This window comes from Peromyscus leucopus, unplaced genomic scaffold, assembly GCF_004664715.2.
Source record: "Peromyscus leucopus breed LL Stock unplaced genomic scaffold, UCI_PerLeu_2.1 scaffold_910, whole genome shotgun sequence".
Taxonomy (NCBI): Eukaryota; Metazoa; Chordata; class Mammalia; order Rodentia; family Cricetidae; genus Peromyscus; species Peromyscus leucopus.
The window spans coordinates 1-18521 of NW_023505850.1; the positions used below are offsets into that span (position 1 = coordinate 1).

Consider the following 18521-nt stretch of genomic DNA (forward strand, 5'->3'; position numbering starts at 1 on the left):
CAGGCCATGGACCAACTGCAGTATCCTTTTGGTGTGGTCTAGAACAGTACTAAACCAAGGAAGGATAGCTTCATTATTTCAGAAGGTAGATAAGCAGACAAGGACTTTAGTATTTCTAAGTCATTAACAAATCCCATTATACTCATCATGTGATTTTGCCTGTTTTCACTACAAGTTCAAACTTCTTAAGTCATACTTTGCCATTGACATAGTGGCACACTGTTGAGAACATCACTATCTAACTGAATATCCTGCATTTGTTCAAATCCTCAACATGATTTAGAATCCATGGTCTCACTATTATCATTATCTCTAAATATTACTTATCTCCTGACTACCCACTCAATGCTGTAGGTAATATTTATCCTGCAATCTCACTACAGGATCTGAGACAATGATTGCTTTTTTTAATTTTTATTTTTTATTATTTAAAATTTTTTTCATTCATTTTACACACCAATCAAAGATCCCCCTCTTTGCTCCTCCTGCCCCTTTAGCTTCCCACTCCCAACCCATCCCCCACTCCCACCCACAAGAAGGCAAGGCCTCCCATTGGGAGGCACATCCAGTAGAGGCAAGTCCAAGCCCTTCCCCTTGCCTAAAGACTGTATGAGGTGTCCCATCATAGATAGTAGGCTCCAAAAAGCCGGTTCATGCACCAGAGATGGATTCTGATCCTACTACCTGGGGTTCCCAAAGCACATCAACCTATACAACTATCTGGCCATGCAGAGGGCCTAGTCCAGTCCCATGTAGGATCCCCAGCCATTGATCCAACTTTCATGAGTTCCCACTAGTTTGGTTTGGTCATCTCTGCAGGTTTCTCCATCATGATCTTGATGCACTTGCTCACAAAATCCTTCTTTTCTCTCTTTGACTGGACTTCTGGATCCAATTTGGCTGTGGATCTCTGCATCTGCCTCCATCAGTCATTGGAGAAAAGCTCTGTGATGACAGTTAGGGTATTCACCAATCTGATCATTGGGATAAGCCAGTTCAGTTTGGGCACCCTCTCCACTATTTCTAGTAGCCCAAGCTGGGGTCATCCTTGGGGATTCCTGGCAATTTCCCTAGCCCTGGGTTTCTCTCTAGGTGATTGCTTTTTAGCCTGTACCTCCAGTGTCAGTCATTTATGTTTCTCCAATCTATAGCTCACAGTCATTTTTTCATTCTTCTGCCGTTGGAAAGATGACCTCCTTTGAAGCCAAGGCTCTCAGATCACATCATCTTTCTTTGTAGTCTTTTATCAGCCCCTTAGTCCACACAGACTTCTTTTGATGAAGATTTTAACCTCTACTATTCGGAGACTGGTAACCAATAGACACTGGTTTTCACGATTCTCTCCCAGTTCTTTCTCCTTATATCCTTTACTTCTACCTTTCCAATTACCTTTCTACGTCATTATCAATGCTGTCAGCATTTCTATGAACTTAACTTTGGGTATCATACTGTATTCTTTTTCATATCACTGTGCTCAATCTGAAGTTATATTATCTCATCTCACAGTAGCATTTCAAAAATCAGTTCTCTTCTTTTCTGAACCACTTGGTTCTTGCATCTACAACTTCATAACTTTCAAATATTATTTTTTCCTCTGGCAAACTGTTCCATTTCCTTTGTTTACTCTGAATATCACAGCTCCTTACTTTACTTTTTCTCTTCATTCTCTACTCTTAGTCTCTAGGCAATATCATTCTATCTGAAGGGCTTCTGTGCACCTATGTTTCAGTCACCATCAAATATCTATTTACAACTGTGACTGAATTCAAATTTTTACATCTTTACATAGATGTTTAAGAGATGATTTAATCTCCGATATTTCCTCAATCTTTCCATTGTAGTAAATTCTCACATGTTCCACAAAGTCGCTCTGATCAAAATCTTAGAAATAATCTTGATTGTTTCCCTCATATCCTAGAAAGCATTAGTTCACACATTTTAAACTCCATCAGCAAAGCTACTTCCCTAGACAGACCTCCTTATCCTCTCTCCATTGTCTCTAGTCTGAGTTTTCCTTGTTCTCTCTCAAAGACCAAGCTACACTTTTCCGACAGTCTTGACAGCCATTTGGAATCCTGGCAATGTGATCTTTTGAAATACCATCATATCTACCTCCTCTACATTCAAAATCCATCACTAGCTTCCTACTTAGTAGAAAACAAACTTGAAACTTCTTACTTTGCCCTTTAAAACTTGGATGTCCTGACACTTATTTCTTTAACACTTGTACTGTATGCACTGGAGCTCATATGCATGTCAGATACACTCATGTTTTTATATCAAAGGGTTTCTGACTACTATCTGAAATGTTCTCCAAGTAGAAGTTTCAAAGGTTTCATTTGTATGTATTTGTGAAAATGAAGTGCTTGCTAAGACCAGAGGTATCGTGTTTCCTGAAACTTGAATCTGGAAAACTGAACCTGGGTTCTCTGCAGGAACATTAACTGTTCCTAACCACTGAGCCATCTCTCCAGCATCTCCACTGGAGCTTTCATGGATGACTCCTCTAATTCTTTTAGATTTCTGCTAATCAAGGACCTCAGAAAGCACATGAAGTTCTCTGAGTAACCAGAAATACACAACTATTCTCTAGTCTTTAGGCTAAGGCCTTTTGGTAGTAAATATCTGAGATTTTAAAATATTTTATTTACTTGTTTTTGTTTCTGTATTCATCTGTTACAATGTAAGCTCTATGATGGTAGTGTCCTTTTATTTATCTTAAAAATTATTCCCTGTGACTGTGCCTGATTCATAGCAGAGGCTCAATAGATATTTGCAAATGATTGAATTCTATGAATAATTGAATTCTGTGAATGAATGAGCTAATGTCCTAGTTTTCTTTCTTTTGCTGCGGTGAACATTATGACCCAAAGCAACCTGCAGATGAAAGGGTTTGTTTGGTTTACATGTTACAGTCTACCACCAAGGGAAGCCAAGACAGAAATCGAGAGACAGAGACTAGAGCAGAGGCCTAGAAGGATCTCCGCTCAGTGGCTTGCTTCTTGTGGCTTGCTCGGCTACTTTTCGTATATAGCCAGCGACCACCTATCTAGGGATGGCACCACACACTGTGGGCTGGGCCTTCTTGCATTGATTAATGATTGAGAAAATGTCCCCCCAGACATGTCCACAGTTCAGATAATTATTCTTCTCATGGGTCTCCAATTGTGTCAAGTTGATAAAAACTAACCACACAGTTAAAAAACAAAAACAAAAACAAAACAAAACAAAACAAAACAAAAAAAAAACGGATGCAGAGATCCACGGCCATGCCCCAGGTGGAGCTCTGGGGGTCCAATCAGCGAGAAAGAGGAGGGACTGTATGAGCGAGAATTGTTGAGACCATATTTGGAAAAAACACAGGGACAAATAGTCAAACTAGTGGAAGTACATGAACTATGAACTAATAGCTAAGGAGCCCCCAACTGGATCAGGCCCTCTGGATAAGTGAGACAGTTGATTAACTTGAACAGTTTGGGAGGCCCCCAGGCAAAGGGACCAGGACCTGTCCTTAGTGCATGAACTGGCTGTTTGGAACCTGGGGCCTATGCAGGAACACTTTGCTCAGCCTGGGCGAAGGGAGGAGGGGACTGGACCTGCCTCCATTGAATCTACCAGGCTGAGCTGAATCCCCAGGGGAGTCCTTGCCCTGGAGGAGATGGGAATAGGGGGTGGGCTGGGGAGAGGACAGGGGGGCCTGGAGGAAGGAGGACAAGGGAATCCATGGCTGATATGTAAAATTAAATTAAATTATAAAATAAATTTAAAAAAACATTAATTTGGGGAGGCACTAGTTTTTTTTTTATCATAAAAGGATAAACCTATTTTTGTTTTCTTAATTTAACATCTCAGCTATGTGACAGAGCTAACTGATCTTATCAAATCAAAGTCATTACCTGAGCAGGATGGGGTAGATGACTCAGCTAACTTCGTAGGCTTCTTTCCAACATTTGTGTGGGCGCTGAGAGATTTCTCCCTGGAGCTGGAAGCTAATGGAAAACCCATCACTGCTGATGAATACCTGGAACGTTCACTGACCCTGAAAAAAGGTACATTCCGCTTGGTGGAATGTTCTGACAAAAAGAGAAAACAGTTTCATAAATGTCATTTCTGCACTGTTGGCAAAAGTCTTGATTGTGTAGCTGTGTTTTCCTGGCAGTTGTTATAGGAAATGAAACACAGCTTCACTTAATCTTTTGGACTCTGTGTAAAATTTCACAAGCTACATCTTCTTAGAAAAGGGTGTTTTCTTTCTCATGCCTTTAAGTTTGTATCGCTCATTCTGTATTACTTGTTTTCCAGCCTTACATAGGCGTTGTGGAAGTTATGGAACTGGAAGTGTCATATATTAAAGTAATTCATTTGAAGTTTACTATATCTAATTTTCACTTTTGCAGGATCTGATATGAAAATTAAAAGTTTTAATGAGCCTCGGCTATGCATCAGGAAGTTCTTCCCAAAGAGGAGGTGCTTTGTCTTTGACAGGCCTGCTCAGAGGAAGTATCTTTCCAAACTAGAGACACTTAGAGAGGAAGACCTGAGTGATGAATTTGTGGAACAAGTTGCAGAATTCACCTCATACATCTTCAGCTCTTCTGATGTCAAGACTCTGTCTGGTGGCATCATAGTCAATGGGCCACGTAAGTCATCCCTTCTACTTCCTACCTGGACTTCAGTTCTGCTCATTGTAGGATACTTCACTGAAAATGTAATGCATGTATCACATGATGGAATTTACTTTGGAACTAAAGCCATTTCTGACCATCTCAAATCTGTAATAGCAAAAGGGAAAGAGAGAGAAACTAACTAGAATCTAATTCAACCCTAGAAGCCTTTCCCCTCACTTGTTTTTTTCCACTTATAAAAAGGATTGCTAAAAGTCAGAAAAATGAAAATACTGTGTTTATGGAGTTTGCCACTAAGGGCTACAACTTTCATGTAAAAACAAAATGTTTACTAATGACTTTAAAAAGCCAAGTATTGGGTCTAATGAGGGGTAAAGAGATGTGGTTTCTATCTTCCTTCCAGCACAATACAACCAAAAGACACCTTAGAAGAAAACAAAATAAACCCAAAATTCATAGTGATAAGTAATATTTCACATAATTAATAAAAAATAAGGAGTTGCTACATGGGATCCAGAGGTCTAAGCAAGTGGGACATAAGTCCATGGGGTCTGAGAACACATGGTTTTTTAAGCTGAGTAAGGTGAGAAGTTGAAATGGGTAAGAGTTACCCAGAAGGAGAGAGGGTAATACCTGAGGTACTAAGGTAACAGAAGAAGGCCCAAAGCAGGACACAACTTTCTTACTTCAAAAAGTAAGAGTCAAGTGCCTGAAAGAAGAGAGTGGATGAGAGAATCCCCCACTGAAGAAGTCTGGAATGGTGATGTCCTGAAAAGACAGGAACATGATTTAAGGAAATTTCAGTTAGTTTAAGCTCTGTGGAGGATTTGGAAGGCAGGGATTCTGGAAGACAAGGTAAAGTTTTCTAGTTTAATGTGTAACTATCTTGAATATTGTGTATACAATATACTGTGGTGCTATAAAGGGGCAAAACAGATTCCTGGAGTGTGATGCTTTCAATCAACCTAGATGGTTTGCTCATCTACTTACAGCTTTGTGGGAGTGTGCCTGGGTTGATCCCTTTTTACACACTAGAGACAGGACTAGAAAGATGCACCACTTTAAAAACAATAACAACAAAACCAGAAAAAAAGAAAAGCTGACACTTTGGCTTTAAAAAAAAAAAAGTCAATGAAGAATAAAAGGGTTTAGGCTGAGAGGAAAGAAAAAGAGTGAGAAGAGAAAAGAGGGTAATAAAGGAATAAGATTTGATATCACAACTCTCCTACCCTAATACTAGAAGCCACTAAATTAAACATCTATCTTTGGAACAAATGAAGGAGAATGAAAAAGAGGGTTTAATATCCTCTGGATCTTAAAGTTAATAAGTTAGTATAATGCTATTCTTTGTTAGAGGATCTTGAAAGCTGTAGAGTGCTCTTTCTACCAACTGACAGCCAATTTCATAACTTTTTTGGTAGGTTTACAGAGTCTGGTGCTGACCTATGTCAATGCCATCAGAAGTGGAGAACTACCCTGCATGGAGAATGCTGTCCTGACTTTGGCCCAGATAGAGAACTCAGCTGCAGTGCAAAAGGCCATTGAGCACTATGAAGAACAGATGAACCAGAAGGTCCAGCTGCCCACGGAAACTCTCAAAGAGCTGCTAGACCTGCACAGGCCCATTGAGAGAGAGGCCATTGAGGTCTTCATGAAGAATTCTTTCAAGGATATAGACCAAAAGTTCCAGAGGGAATTAGGGGTAAGAAAAACATGGGCCTTTCTGGGATGAGCATTGTCCTTGGTCTCCAAGACAGTAACACTCGGTGATGTGCACAGTTTTGCAATGATTATTGAAAGATTAGATTCTGCTGGACTTTGGTCAAAAAGCATGACACTATAACGAGACACACACACACACACACACACACACACACACAACACACACCATTTTTGTTTGTTTCCCCACCCTGGAAACCATTTTCCAGTCACTGAGGGAATTAATTACACGACTACATTTACAAAGGATTATTTCATTTACTTTTCATAATATGATATTTTTATTCCTTGAGAATTTTAAATATAATGTGTTTTTATCGTATTCACTCCTAATGTAGCTCTTATTGTTAAGAAATGTTACTGCTTTTGTGCTCCCCACTAGTAATGAGAAAACAATCATAAGAATGTTTATAGATTTGCTGTTTGATCAGTGGCAATGGTTCTCAGATTACCAAGGCTGGTTTCACAAAGGACATGTGGCTTCTTTCAGAAGTCATGGTAAAATAGGGGAGTCAATGCCAATAAGAAATCAACTACTCTCCAACCTAAAGGATATAAGTGAGTTGATATTTAGTTACTTGCTTGATGTCATATGGAGCAACAGCTCTTCCATTATGCTTTCCAAACACTGACATGCTTATCATATCCTCTTCAGTACTTTCATTGGCTGTGCAGTAAGAAAATACAGGGAAATATTCCTGTATTAAAGAGCATTGCATAGTCAATTACCCTTTATTGAGTGTTTCTGTAGAGTCCTGGGGCTTAATACTCTGTATCACCTTGTACAGTCTGACAAGAAACCTCTGAGATTGGTGGTGTTAACTCACCCTTATAGACAAGGAAACTTTAGTCTACTAATGACATGTTCATGAAGCCACAAAAAAAGTGTGTTCAGGAAGCCCACACAGGCTTGCCTAGCTCTAAGTTTTATAATCTGAAGTATTCCTTAATTGGTGACTTCAGTAGATAGAGGCTTCCTGTGAATCAGTGTCTGTGCTCTGGCAATATCTCTTAAGCAGGAGAACAGAGAGCAAGGCCTCTATGAAATCAAAATTGAAGGGTCAATTTCTGCAGCCAGCACCCTCCTCAGGGGTACCTTGGATATCACAGTGAGGTGAAGGGTGTGGTCCCATTTAGACATTCTCCAGTAGTCTGTTGTGTTATCTCTCTACTCTTAACCATCTGTGTGACTTTGTCCTTCCTCAGGACCAGCTGGTAGCAAAGCGAGATGCCTTTGTTAAGAAAAACATGGACGTGTCATCAGCTCGTTGCTCAGATTTGCTGGAAGATATTTTTGGACCTCTGGAAGAAGAAGTGAAGCAGGGGACATTTTCTAAACCGGGAGGTTACCACCTCTTTCTTCAAAAGAAACAAGAGCTAGAGAAAAAGTACAATCAGGCTCCTGGAAAGGGGCTCCAGGTAAACTGAGTGATTGGTACCATGTTAAGGTGCTTAGTGAGGTGTCTCTTCCAAATGGCAGAGAGAACAAGGAAGGTGCAGTGGGGTTGATGGAGAGTGTCCTTGTCTTACATCCATCTAGGCAGAGAGCCAACCTTGAGACAGATAGCAGCTTTCTTGTTGGAAGCACAACAGGACCTCTCAGAAATGCTTGGGGATTCATTCTTCACTCAGCCATTCAACCATCAAATCGTCTAAAATGATTGATTTGGCTTGTGTGTTGAGGGCTTCTCAGGTTGCTAGAGACAAGAGAATTAACCAAAAAAGAAAAACTAGTTAAAAGTTACGTTCATTCAGAGCACTTCAAGAGTGAAGTACTTTTAAGCCCATGGACAAATGACATTTAGCTGTTAGCACTTAGATAGCTCTGCCCCCTCTGTGCTTCAGAAACTTATTCTCTTCATTCTTACAGCCTCACACAAACCATGCATTATTAGCGTGTCATAAAGAGAAACAGAAAACAAGGCAGAGCAGAGCACAAGGCTCATGTAAGATCACCCAACTGAGGAGCAGTAACTCTTGGATGAAATGTCAGCTAGCCTCATCTGTATCCCTCAGGTCTAGACAACTCTACACTGATAATAGGGTTGAAGATTAGGTTTGACTTTGTGTTGTTCACAAACAGCAATGTCTTTTAAATGGATGAGTATTTCTTCTTTTTCTTCTGGGCAATAAGTCACATAGGAAGAATCCAGTGCTGCTGTGGTGGCTCCATGACCTACTTGTTCCCTCAACTCTTTGTTCTCCAGCACGTTAGTCCAGGGCCTCCATCTCCAAGCTACTTCCATGCTCTAGGATAGCTGCTAGAGAGTCAGCCTTTATTTCAAATTTATACCTGGGAACAAAAAGGAGGGACAAAAGGACAAAAGGGTGGTTCGACTCCTCTCAAAATTTCTAAGGCACACCATGACACTTTTCTGATTATATACCTTTCATAAAAATTGAATCCCATAGGCACCCCAGACTTACAAGAGATACTGTATTTTACTGTTTTGATAAACCATGAGGTAAAGATTTAGCAAACTGTTCAAAAAAGTTAGACAAATAGACAAGTGGACATTCTGGGGATGGAAATTTCAAACAACAGAACTAGTCCATAAGAGTAAATTAATGTATATATGAGGCATAGCAAGAAATCTGATGTTTTGAGAGATGGTAGGCAATGCAGAGATTAGCAAGAGAGAAAGAAGGCCACAATCCAGACAAAGAGCATCTTGGAGGACACTGAAAACTGCTTGATGCTCATTTGGATGAGCTATAATGTCATCTTAGATCATTGGAATAGTATGACTGTTCTTAAACATGACAAAGTTCTGGCTACTCTGAAATAAATAGTCTGCAGCAGTCAAGAAGCAAGATCTGGGGCTGTGAGACTTACATGCAACAGACAACAAGCAAAGGCTGAGGTTATATTTTTTGAATCTAAAACCAACATAATCAGCTCATGGTTACATAAGAGATGTATGTGAAGCAGATAAGAAAAGAGATCACAGACACAACTAGTTCAGAAGATTTAGTAGATCTAAAAGATGGGGCTATGGAAAGGATCAGATTTGGGGTGGGGATCTCTAAGTCAGCATTAGGTCCACTGAACATAAGAAGCTATTTGAATTGCTACTTAGCTGGTAACACTAATGTCAGTTAACAGACACATTGGCTTGTCTTCAACTTATTCTGTACAACTAGGCAGAAGAGATGCTGAAAAAATACTTTGAGTCCAAGGAGGATGTGGCTGAAACACTTCTAAGAACAGATAAGTCACTCACAGAAGCAGCAAAGGAGATTGAAGGTAAGAGGTGCTGAAGAGATTCCAGATGTTGGAAGCTCTTGATGCATTTATCAATAGTGGCCCATATGAAATCATCATTGCAGAGAAAGAATCACAACTATCATTCACAGTGTTTTGTTTTTGAACTGGTTTATATGGTTATCTGTTTCCTTATTAATTGTTTATTTCCTACAAAAATCACCACAAGAAATCTCATCAAAGACAATGAGGATTTGTTTGTTTGTTTGTTTGTTTTTGTTTTTAGGAACAGGGTTTCTCCTTGTAGTTTTGGTGCCTGTTCTGGATTTCGTAATTTAGACCAGACTCGCCTCAAACTCAGAGATCTGCCTGCCTCTGCCTCCTGAGTGCTGGGATTAAAGGCGTGTGCCACCCCCACCCGGTGAGAATTTTTTTGAAGGAGAGAAAAAACAAAAGTAACTCATAAAATTTAAACCTCGTATTCTTTGCGTTTCCTCCTCAGTGGAACGGATAAAGGCTGAAACTGCTGAAGCTGCCAACAGAGAGTTAGAAAATAAACAAAAGAAGTTTGAGCTGTTGATGGAACAGAAGGAAAAGAGTTACCAGGAGCACGTGAAACAGCTGACTGAGAAGATGCAGAAGGAACGGGAGCAGTTAATAGCAGAGCACAATAAAATAATATCTCACAAACTTCAGGTACTTGGTCACATCATCTCTGTAAGTTCCTGTGCCCCAGTCAAAAATAAGTGTATCAGGGGCTGAAAACACAGCTCCTAGTTGAGAGCATTTATTGTTCTCAGCATCCCACACAGTGGCTTACAACAGTCTGTAACTCTAGTCCCTCTTCTGGCCTCTGCAGATATTGCACACAAGTGGTCACATGTACATACTTTGCAAGCAAAACACTCATACATTTAAAATAACATAAATAAATCTAAAAAATCAAACAAGAAAACCAAAATGCAAGTTTATCAGTAGGCTGAGGCAGGAGGATGACTGGTTCCAAGTCAGCCTGGGTTATGAAATAAGACCTTCACAATAAAGACTCCTGCAATACAGTAAATAGTTCAGATATGCTGATACATTTTCATCCCGTAACAACTTATCTCCAGCAGTGCCTAGTGAGTAAGAGCTGTTTATGGCTGTATGGAATCCTTTATTAGACTACCCATAGACAGTGGCTAGGAATTACTCAGTGCTGCTTCCCTGTCTCCTACTTATTTCCATCTAATAACTCAGGACTTATTTTGTGCTAGATGGAGACATTGTAATTTTATGACACATGAAGTAATTGCTTTTCATCAGAATGAATGATAAAACATCCAGCTTATTTTCTCCACTAAATGGAACCTATGGGAATTTCATTTCTGCCACACCTAATATGATCTTGTCTCTGGAAGCATCCTAATAGCAAAATTCCCTAACCACCTACCCACTCAAACACGTTGGTTAAGTACTCAAATTGCAGTACTCTCCTGTTATTCGTGCATTCCTCTGCATCAGTGCTGAATCTCCCTGGTGACCCAGTACATCCCGTGAGGACTGCAGACCCTAGTTGCTTCAATACATTTCTGTCATCGCCGGGTGGTGGTGGCACACGCCTTTAATCCCAGCACTTGGAGGCAGAGCCAGGCGGATCTCTGTGAGTTTGATGCCAGCCTGGTCTACAGGGTGAGATCCAGGATAGGCAACAAAACTACACAGAAAAACCCTGTCTCAATATATATATTTCTGTCACTAAAGTTTTGGACATGTACTAAATTCCTTGATTGAACACCTGCCCTAATTCTGAGTCAAGCAGTGACCTTCCACTTGCCTGCATTCATCTTTCTTACCTTCTTAGATGTGTTTGAGAGTCCACACCACACGATTCAGGAGAGGAGGCAAGAAAGAAGAAGGAAGCTGTTGTTTTTACAGGGAAAAAAATGTATTTTACATAAGTCAAAAGACCCAAGAATTGGACCTGAGAGTTGGGCCACTGGTGTTTTAGGAACTGTTAGGCAACATTTCTAAAGCTGGAGAAAGCATAGGAAATTTATCAGCTTGCATGGCAGATAGGAGGGAGAGGGAGAGGGAGAACAGGGGAGGAGAGAAGGGAGAGGGAGGGAGAGGAGAGAGAGAGAATGGAAGGCAGGAAAAGGCTTCAAGAAAAACACCCAAATTCCTCCAGGAATTAATGTAACTACCACAGGAGAGTCTTAGACCCTCCGAGGAATGTGGAAAGCTGTCTGAGTTCAGTCCCCATCTCTATTTTAGGAGCAGGAACGGCTTCTCAAAGAAGGATTCCAGAATGAGAGCAGGAAACTTCATCAAGAGATCGAGAGCATCAAGAGGAGGCGCCCATCTCAGAAATGCACCATACTCTGAAAGTCTGGGTCCATACCTCTCAGCCCAGCTACCTTTCATCAAGGAATATGTTGTCAAGAACCTGCAGGGTTTGAAACATCTCTTATTAAACTTATAATTCACTTCACCTGTAACTCTAGTCTGTGGTCACTGTATGACCACTGGGCAGTGTCAGAAGAAGTTCCCCTCTGTGCAAAATGCATATATGAGCAGAGGATCTGCCTTCCATGTTTTAGAGGTCCTCTTGACCTGCACCATGCCCAAGATATATGTGTTTCTCTTTTATAATCTTAACTTTTCCTCTTTTCTACTGTATAGCGTCTACAATCACAGAGCAGGCAACTCTTAATTAACTCTCAAAATCCTTTTCATTTCTCTGAGGACTCTGATTTCTTTCTTTTTTTTAAACTACTCTTCCTTCAAAAACTAAACCCCACCTCCATTTTCCCTTTTATTTCCCCACTGTGACATCCTATCTTGAAGTTTCTCAGGATAAATGTCTTGTACAAGTTAATAAAAAGTATTAGCCCACTGTAACTGTTTCAGAATATGTATTTTATTCATCTTCCCAATAAGGAAGTAACAGGATCTTCTAATAAACTAAAAATTTACTCAATTTTTGTTTGTTTGTTTGTTTGTTTGTTTGAGACAGGTTTCTCTATGTAACCGAGGCTGTCCTGGATCTCACTCTGTAGACCAGGCTAACCTCAAACTCACAGAGATCCACCTGCCTCTAAGTTACTCAATTTTAATATCATGAGGTATCACCCAGGCACTCCAGGATGTTAGGGCACCTACTCCCTGTCTATTTCATTAAGTATAATGCCATCACCCAAAGACGATGTTGAAGTCATTGATCTCATCACTCCCATAGGATGCAGAAACAAAACCACCATCGGTATGTACATTTTTGGCTGGTACTCATATCAAACCCAGGGCTGTGACAAGGCACTTTGATTAAACCTTAACTCCCAGAACAACAACCGTAAGTATAAAGTTTTCTTGATATAGGTTTGAATGCAAGCTGGTAGCACTATGTGTGCTCATAGAAATGGCTCCGTATCTACACCTGGGTAATCAGGAATCCCTGTCTGTTTCTGTGTTGGATCAAATACAGGGTTTTAGATGCTACTCAGTGGGTAGCACAACAGGAGAGTTGATTACTTAGCACTGGAAACCAAGTCTGGGAAATGGAAACCTCATTTATTTAAAGTTGACTCACACACCAATGTTTATTCAGAGTGTGTATTATAGCGCTGGTGATGTAGCTCAGTTGGTAGAGTGCTTAACAAGCATGCATGAGATCCTGGGTTCAAGTGTTACATAGACCTGTTGAGGTGACACATGCCTATAATCTCAGCAATTGGAGGGCATATAGGAAGATCGGGAGTTTAAGGTCATCCTCTGCTACATAGCGGGTTCAAAACCAACCTGGCCTAGAGCCTTGTTCCAACAAAGAACAATGTGTATTATTGGTGAAATGATCTGATTTGTATATTTGTGTTTTAAAAAAATGTCCTTTTGGGTTCCCTGATCCCTTTTGCAAATGAAAGGCACCAATAGAGTACTGTTTTGCCTTGTTGCTATGGTAATAAAATAAAATAAAATAAAGCATATAAGTATATAGCACTCTGCTATGTAGCAGTGGAGACTCACTGTGAACTGTCGCTGATTCACATTAGAGTAAGTTGGGTCCTTTAGGGAGATCCTCTGGAGATGTGCCCTAGCATCATATAATAGAAAGACTCATTTCCATTTTCTTCTAGATCACAGACAACACACTACTATTCCTCGTGCCATCATTCAATATAACTTGTATTGTTTCATTGTATATTCAAATGCATTGTAAACATTCTTTCATTTATTCTTAGCTTTTTAACAATGATACTTAACAAAGCCTCAAGAGGATAATGAAATACGTCTCCCACCCCATAATTACAATATAACCTAGTTGTACATTTTATTTCAGAGTAAATTTTACTCCTCATCGTAGCCATTGTTTTTAGTTTTAGTATAGTTAATGTTTTGTATCTAGTCCTGTACAAGAAGAAAGCAGCCTTGTTCTTTCTTAAAATGCTTCTCTAACTTTATCAAATTATTATTTCCTGTTAGTTCACACTCAGTCTTTTGTTTTTCAGAATCCAACCAAAAAAAGATTCACTTGATAAAAATTAACTTTCTCTGAAATTTGATTGCCTCTTTCTACTTTTCTCTCAGATGCCATTCATTCATGTGGCTTGAGCTATTCTGCTCTGTAAGTAAACAGTGGAGCAATGTGGAATTATTGCCCATCCCTGCTCTGTCTCCCTTGAAAACACCTGCTCTTGTTTATGACACTTTCAAGCTGTGTTCAATGGACATACTCTGGGAATGTTTTCAGTCCTTGAACTCCATAGAGGATCTGAATTTTCTGAAGATGCCCCAGCTGGAACCTCCCCAGACAACTCTTCAACTCTGGTCCTCTCTGACTCCCTTCCTCATACCCACTCTTCTGCACTATTCTCTAGAACATGGTGAGGACAGTGCTTCATACCATGCATTTCTCTCGAGAAGACACAGGTCCAGGAAATCCCTGGAGTCTGTCCAGAAGACAACTCATGTGCACATGCTTAGCCACACCTCGAAGGGAGTGTGCCCTTAAATATATGCATCCCTGCTGTTTTACCACAACTCAGTCCACCCAATCTCTGATAGTAGATGTTTGAGATTACTTGGGTCACCAGTGCTAGCACCCACACATTCTAGAACATATTTATCATCTTTGAATGGGACCTCTGAAACCCCCCAGTTCTGCCTTGCTTTGAAAGAGAATGAGAAAGAATAATTTCACATGGTCCCATCAGGAGGATGAGGAGACAGATGGGAGCATGGATATCAATGCACCTTCATAATTCTCTCCATGAAATCCCCCCTTGCCAATCTCTATCACTCAACAGATTCTCAGTTGCCCACGTGGTATGCGGTGGAAATGCTACAAAAGGTTACACAATTTTTCAGTTGTGTGCTTTTAGGAAAGGAAGAGTCACACCTTCAAAGTTGGAGGGTAGAGCCAGAGGTGTGTAGTACCAGAGAATTTGAGTCTCCCTTTGGAGAACAAAAGGCAGAAATTAAACCCAATTGTCTTTCCTCTCTGAACACCTGGGTTGATCATGAGGACCAAATGTCAGGGATCTTGGACATGAATGAAAAATGGTATGAAAAGCCATTATAAGTCTGCAAACTATACTTACTATAAAATGAGAATGAGCAACTCATATTGGGAAAAACTGAATGAATTTAACATAATGTCTGTCATATAAGTTTTAAACACAACAATCTTTTTTCATGGCAGATACTTCAGATTTTATTTATTTTAAATTACAATTATTAACACATTGCAATTGCATAAATGAATAGAATTCACTGTGACATTTTTGTATATGCCTACATTGTGTATTGATTACATCACCTACTTCCCTATGCTTATTTATTCAATAGTCTCTCCCTCTTTCTGTGCGAGGGATATATCACTTAGCATGATATCCTAAAATAATATCCATATTCCTGAAAATGACAGAATTTTATTCTTCTTTATGGCAGAAACTATTTCATTGCATGCACAGGCACATGCACACACACACACACACACACACACACACACACACACACACACTTCTTTATTCATTGTTGGGAGTCACCTACTATTCAATTCCTTGGCTTTTTAACCATTGCCAAAATAAATGTACATGGGTCTATAGGTGTATCTTTTATCTGCTTATTTCCTTCAGACACATTCCCAGGAGTTGCATAGTCAGTTCATTTGGGAGCTGTGCCTTTAGGGTTTTGAGAAGCTTACAAACTGTTTTCCACGAGGCTGTATTCATGCACAATCCCATCCATAGTATACAAGAATTTCTTTATCTCTACATCTTCACCAGCACATAATGATTATTTCTTCTGTAATGGTGATTCTAACTGGAAAGAGATAGAATTTCATTATAGTTTTAATTGCATCTCCCCTGAGGCCTATATCAAGATTTTAAAAGTTTCTACATTTAAGCCATTGGCAGTGCTACTCAGTGGGCAGCATAATGGGAGAATTTACTTCTTAGCACTGGAAATTACATCTGGGAAATGGAAACTTCAGTTAATTAGAGTTGACAAGTTGACTCACACACCAAAACTTTCCTTTATTCAAAGTGTGTATTACAGCACTGGTGATGTAGTGCCTAACAAGCATGCACATTAGGGTAAGTGCTGTGGGCACAGGCAATCCCTGCTTCTCATCAGTTATTCTACACAAACAGGAAAGACAGTGGACTCAGTAGCAGCTTGCTGAAATTCCTTTCAAAGAAGAGTAAGGAAGAATGCAGGATGTTCTTGGATTTTTTTTTTTTATTTCTTACTGATAGTGATGAAGTAGAATGAAGGTGTTGTGAGCCATGTATTCAGTCTAGAGTCTTTTGGTCTAAACTCAGGAATGTATCAAACACTGAAGCTCAGGTTGGTCCATGGTGCCTCCCGGGAGGAGGAGTAACTGAACCAGGGGTACCATGCTGTGGTTGATGCTATCTTACCATACATCACAGAGGACAAACTGAGCAGCAAGACAACTAGGGACAGCTCCTGCTTCCAGGCCAGGATGTATAGCAACAGGTTGAAGAATGCCTCCATGGGACCTCTGAGAAAACTGCAAGTAACTGAGGACCATGCAGAGAAGAGCAGGGGTGTTGGTTTGTCCAGAGATTCTGGAATGGCGGGATTGGCCACCACTGGGATTTCACAGAGCTCAGAGGCAGGCGAGGAATAGGAAAACTACACAGGGAAAGGAAACTTCAGGTATTTTGTCATTAAAGACTATTGTCCTGGAAATCCAGAGAGTGGGTTAACTATGAGCACAGCACCTCAGGAATTTGGTTAGGGAGTATATGTGGCTGGTCTAGTGGGCAGTGAGTTGACAGAAAGCTTTCAGTTATTGATCATGATGATGACTGATGTGGAATATTAGTTTAAGATGTGTTACATTCATGTTTATGTTGTGGAACATCTGTTTAATGACGCAAAGATGTGTCACATTCTTTTATGTTGCGTTTGTTTAACTCTGTGAAGCTGTGTTACTTTGCTTGTCTAAAACACCTGGTTGGTCTAATGAAGAACTGAATGGTCAATAGCTAGGCAGGAGGGAGAAATAGGTGGAGCTCGTGGGCAGAGAGAATAAATAGGAGGAAAAGTCTAGGCTTAAGAGAAAAAAGAGCGAGGAGCAAGAAAAGGAAAGGAGGATGCTGGGGGCCAGCCAGCTAGCCACACAGCCAGCCACAGAGTAAGAAAGAAAGGAGGATATATAAAACAAAGAAAGGTAAGCAGCCTGGAGGCAAAACATAGTTAAAGGAAAAATGGGATAATTTAAATTAGAAAAGCTGGCTAGAAACAAGCCAAACTAAGGCCGGACATTCATAAGTAAGAATGAGTCTCCATGTGTTTATTTGGTAGCTGTGTGGCAGGCCCCCAAAGAGTTAAAACAAACACACAACCTACGGTGTTTCATAATTTCCATAGACTTTCTCCAACTTTGTGTCTGACTGAATATAATAGTTAATGTTGTTTGACAACTTGGCAAGGTCTAGAATGACCTAGGAGGCAAACCTCTGGACATGTCTGTGAAAGAATTTCACGATTGGCTGATTGAGTTGAGAGCATCGCATTGAATGTGGGCAGTGCGTAGCTGAGTTTTTCTACCTTGCCCACAGTCAGGACAAATCTTGTCACCGCCAGTCCACAGCTCAACCAACCAAGTAAACACAGAACTATATGCTTACAAACTGTATGCCGTGACAGCTTCTTGCTAACTGTTCTATATCTTAATTAATCCATTTCATAAATCTTACTTGCACTGCTGTGCTTACCGTGTCTTCACATGCTGCTGGTCATGGCGGCAGCTGGCAGTGTCTCTGCCTCAGCCTCCTGCTTCCCAGAATTCTCCTCTCTCCTTGTCCCACTACTTCCTGCCTGCCACTGCAATCAGTTTTTATTTATTGACAATCAAGCAATTTGACATACAACGTCCACAGCACAGTGCCATTGCATTGGCTGGGTCTCAGAATGAATACAAGGGGGAGGCTGGGCAGAATATCTTTTCTGCCTCTTGACTGCAGATGCAAGGTGCAGGCAGCCTCAAGATCCTGCCACCATGACATTTCCATGGTGGACTGTACCCTGTAACCATGAGCCAAAATCAACCTTCCACTCCTTAATTTGCTTTTATTAAGTATTTTGTTGCAAAAAAAAAAAAAAAGTAACTAATACAAAACAGGTGGGGCGCACGCTAATCCAGCATCGGGAGCAGACAGCGGATCTGTGAGTCGAGCCACCTGACACAAGTGAGTCAGAAAGCGCAAAGCTACAAGAAAATGTCTCGAAAAACTAAAAAAAAAAAAAAATTGGTCGGACAGGGCATCTTTGCTTTGATAAATCTGAGCATGTGGTTCTTAGAGTATGTCAATTATAAAGTAGCCCTTCAGTGCATTCGATGGCACCCTGAATTACACATCCATGAAAGACTGTGATGAGCAACGTTAAGCCGGTGCACAGCTATTCTGTCATTTCCTATGTACTAACAGGAAGTGTGTATGATTTGCTGAGAATCTGAG

General features: G+C 40.4%; 1 protein-coding gene across 1 annotated transcript; it reads left to right on the top strand.

Moving 5' to 3' along the window:
* Nucleotides 1-6: 6 nt before the first annotated feature.
* On the top strand, nt 7-12432 carry LOC114681715 (guanylate-binding protein 2-like). The gene is made up of 8 exons (XM_037202022.1): nt 7-20; nt 3853-4049; nt 4398-4640; nt 6047-6327; nt 7551-7763; nt 9489-9591; nt 10052-10245; nt 11806-12432. The coding sequence occupies exons 1-8, from the start codon at nt 7-9 to the stop codon at nt 11914-11916; spliced, it is 1356 nt and encodes a 451-aa protein (XP_037057917.1). The 3' UTR covers nt 11917-12432.
* The last annotated feature ends 6089 nt before the right edge of the window (nt 12433-18521 follow it).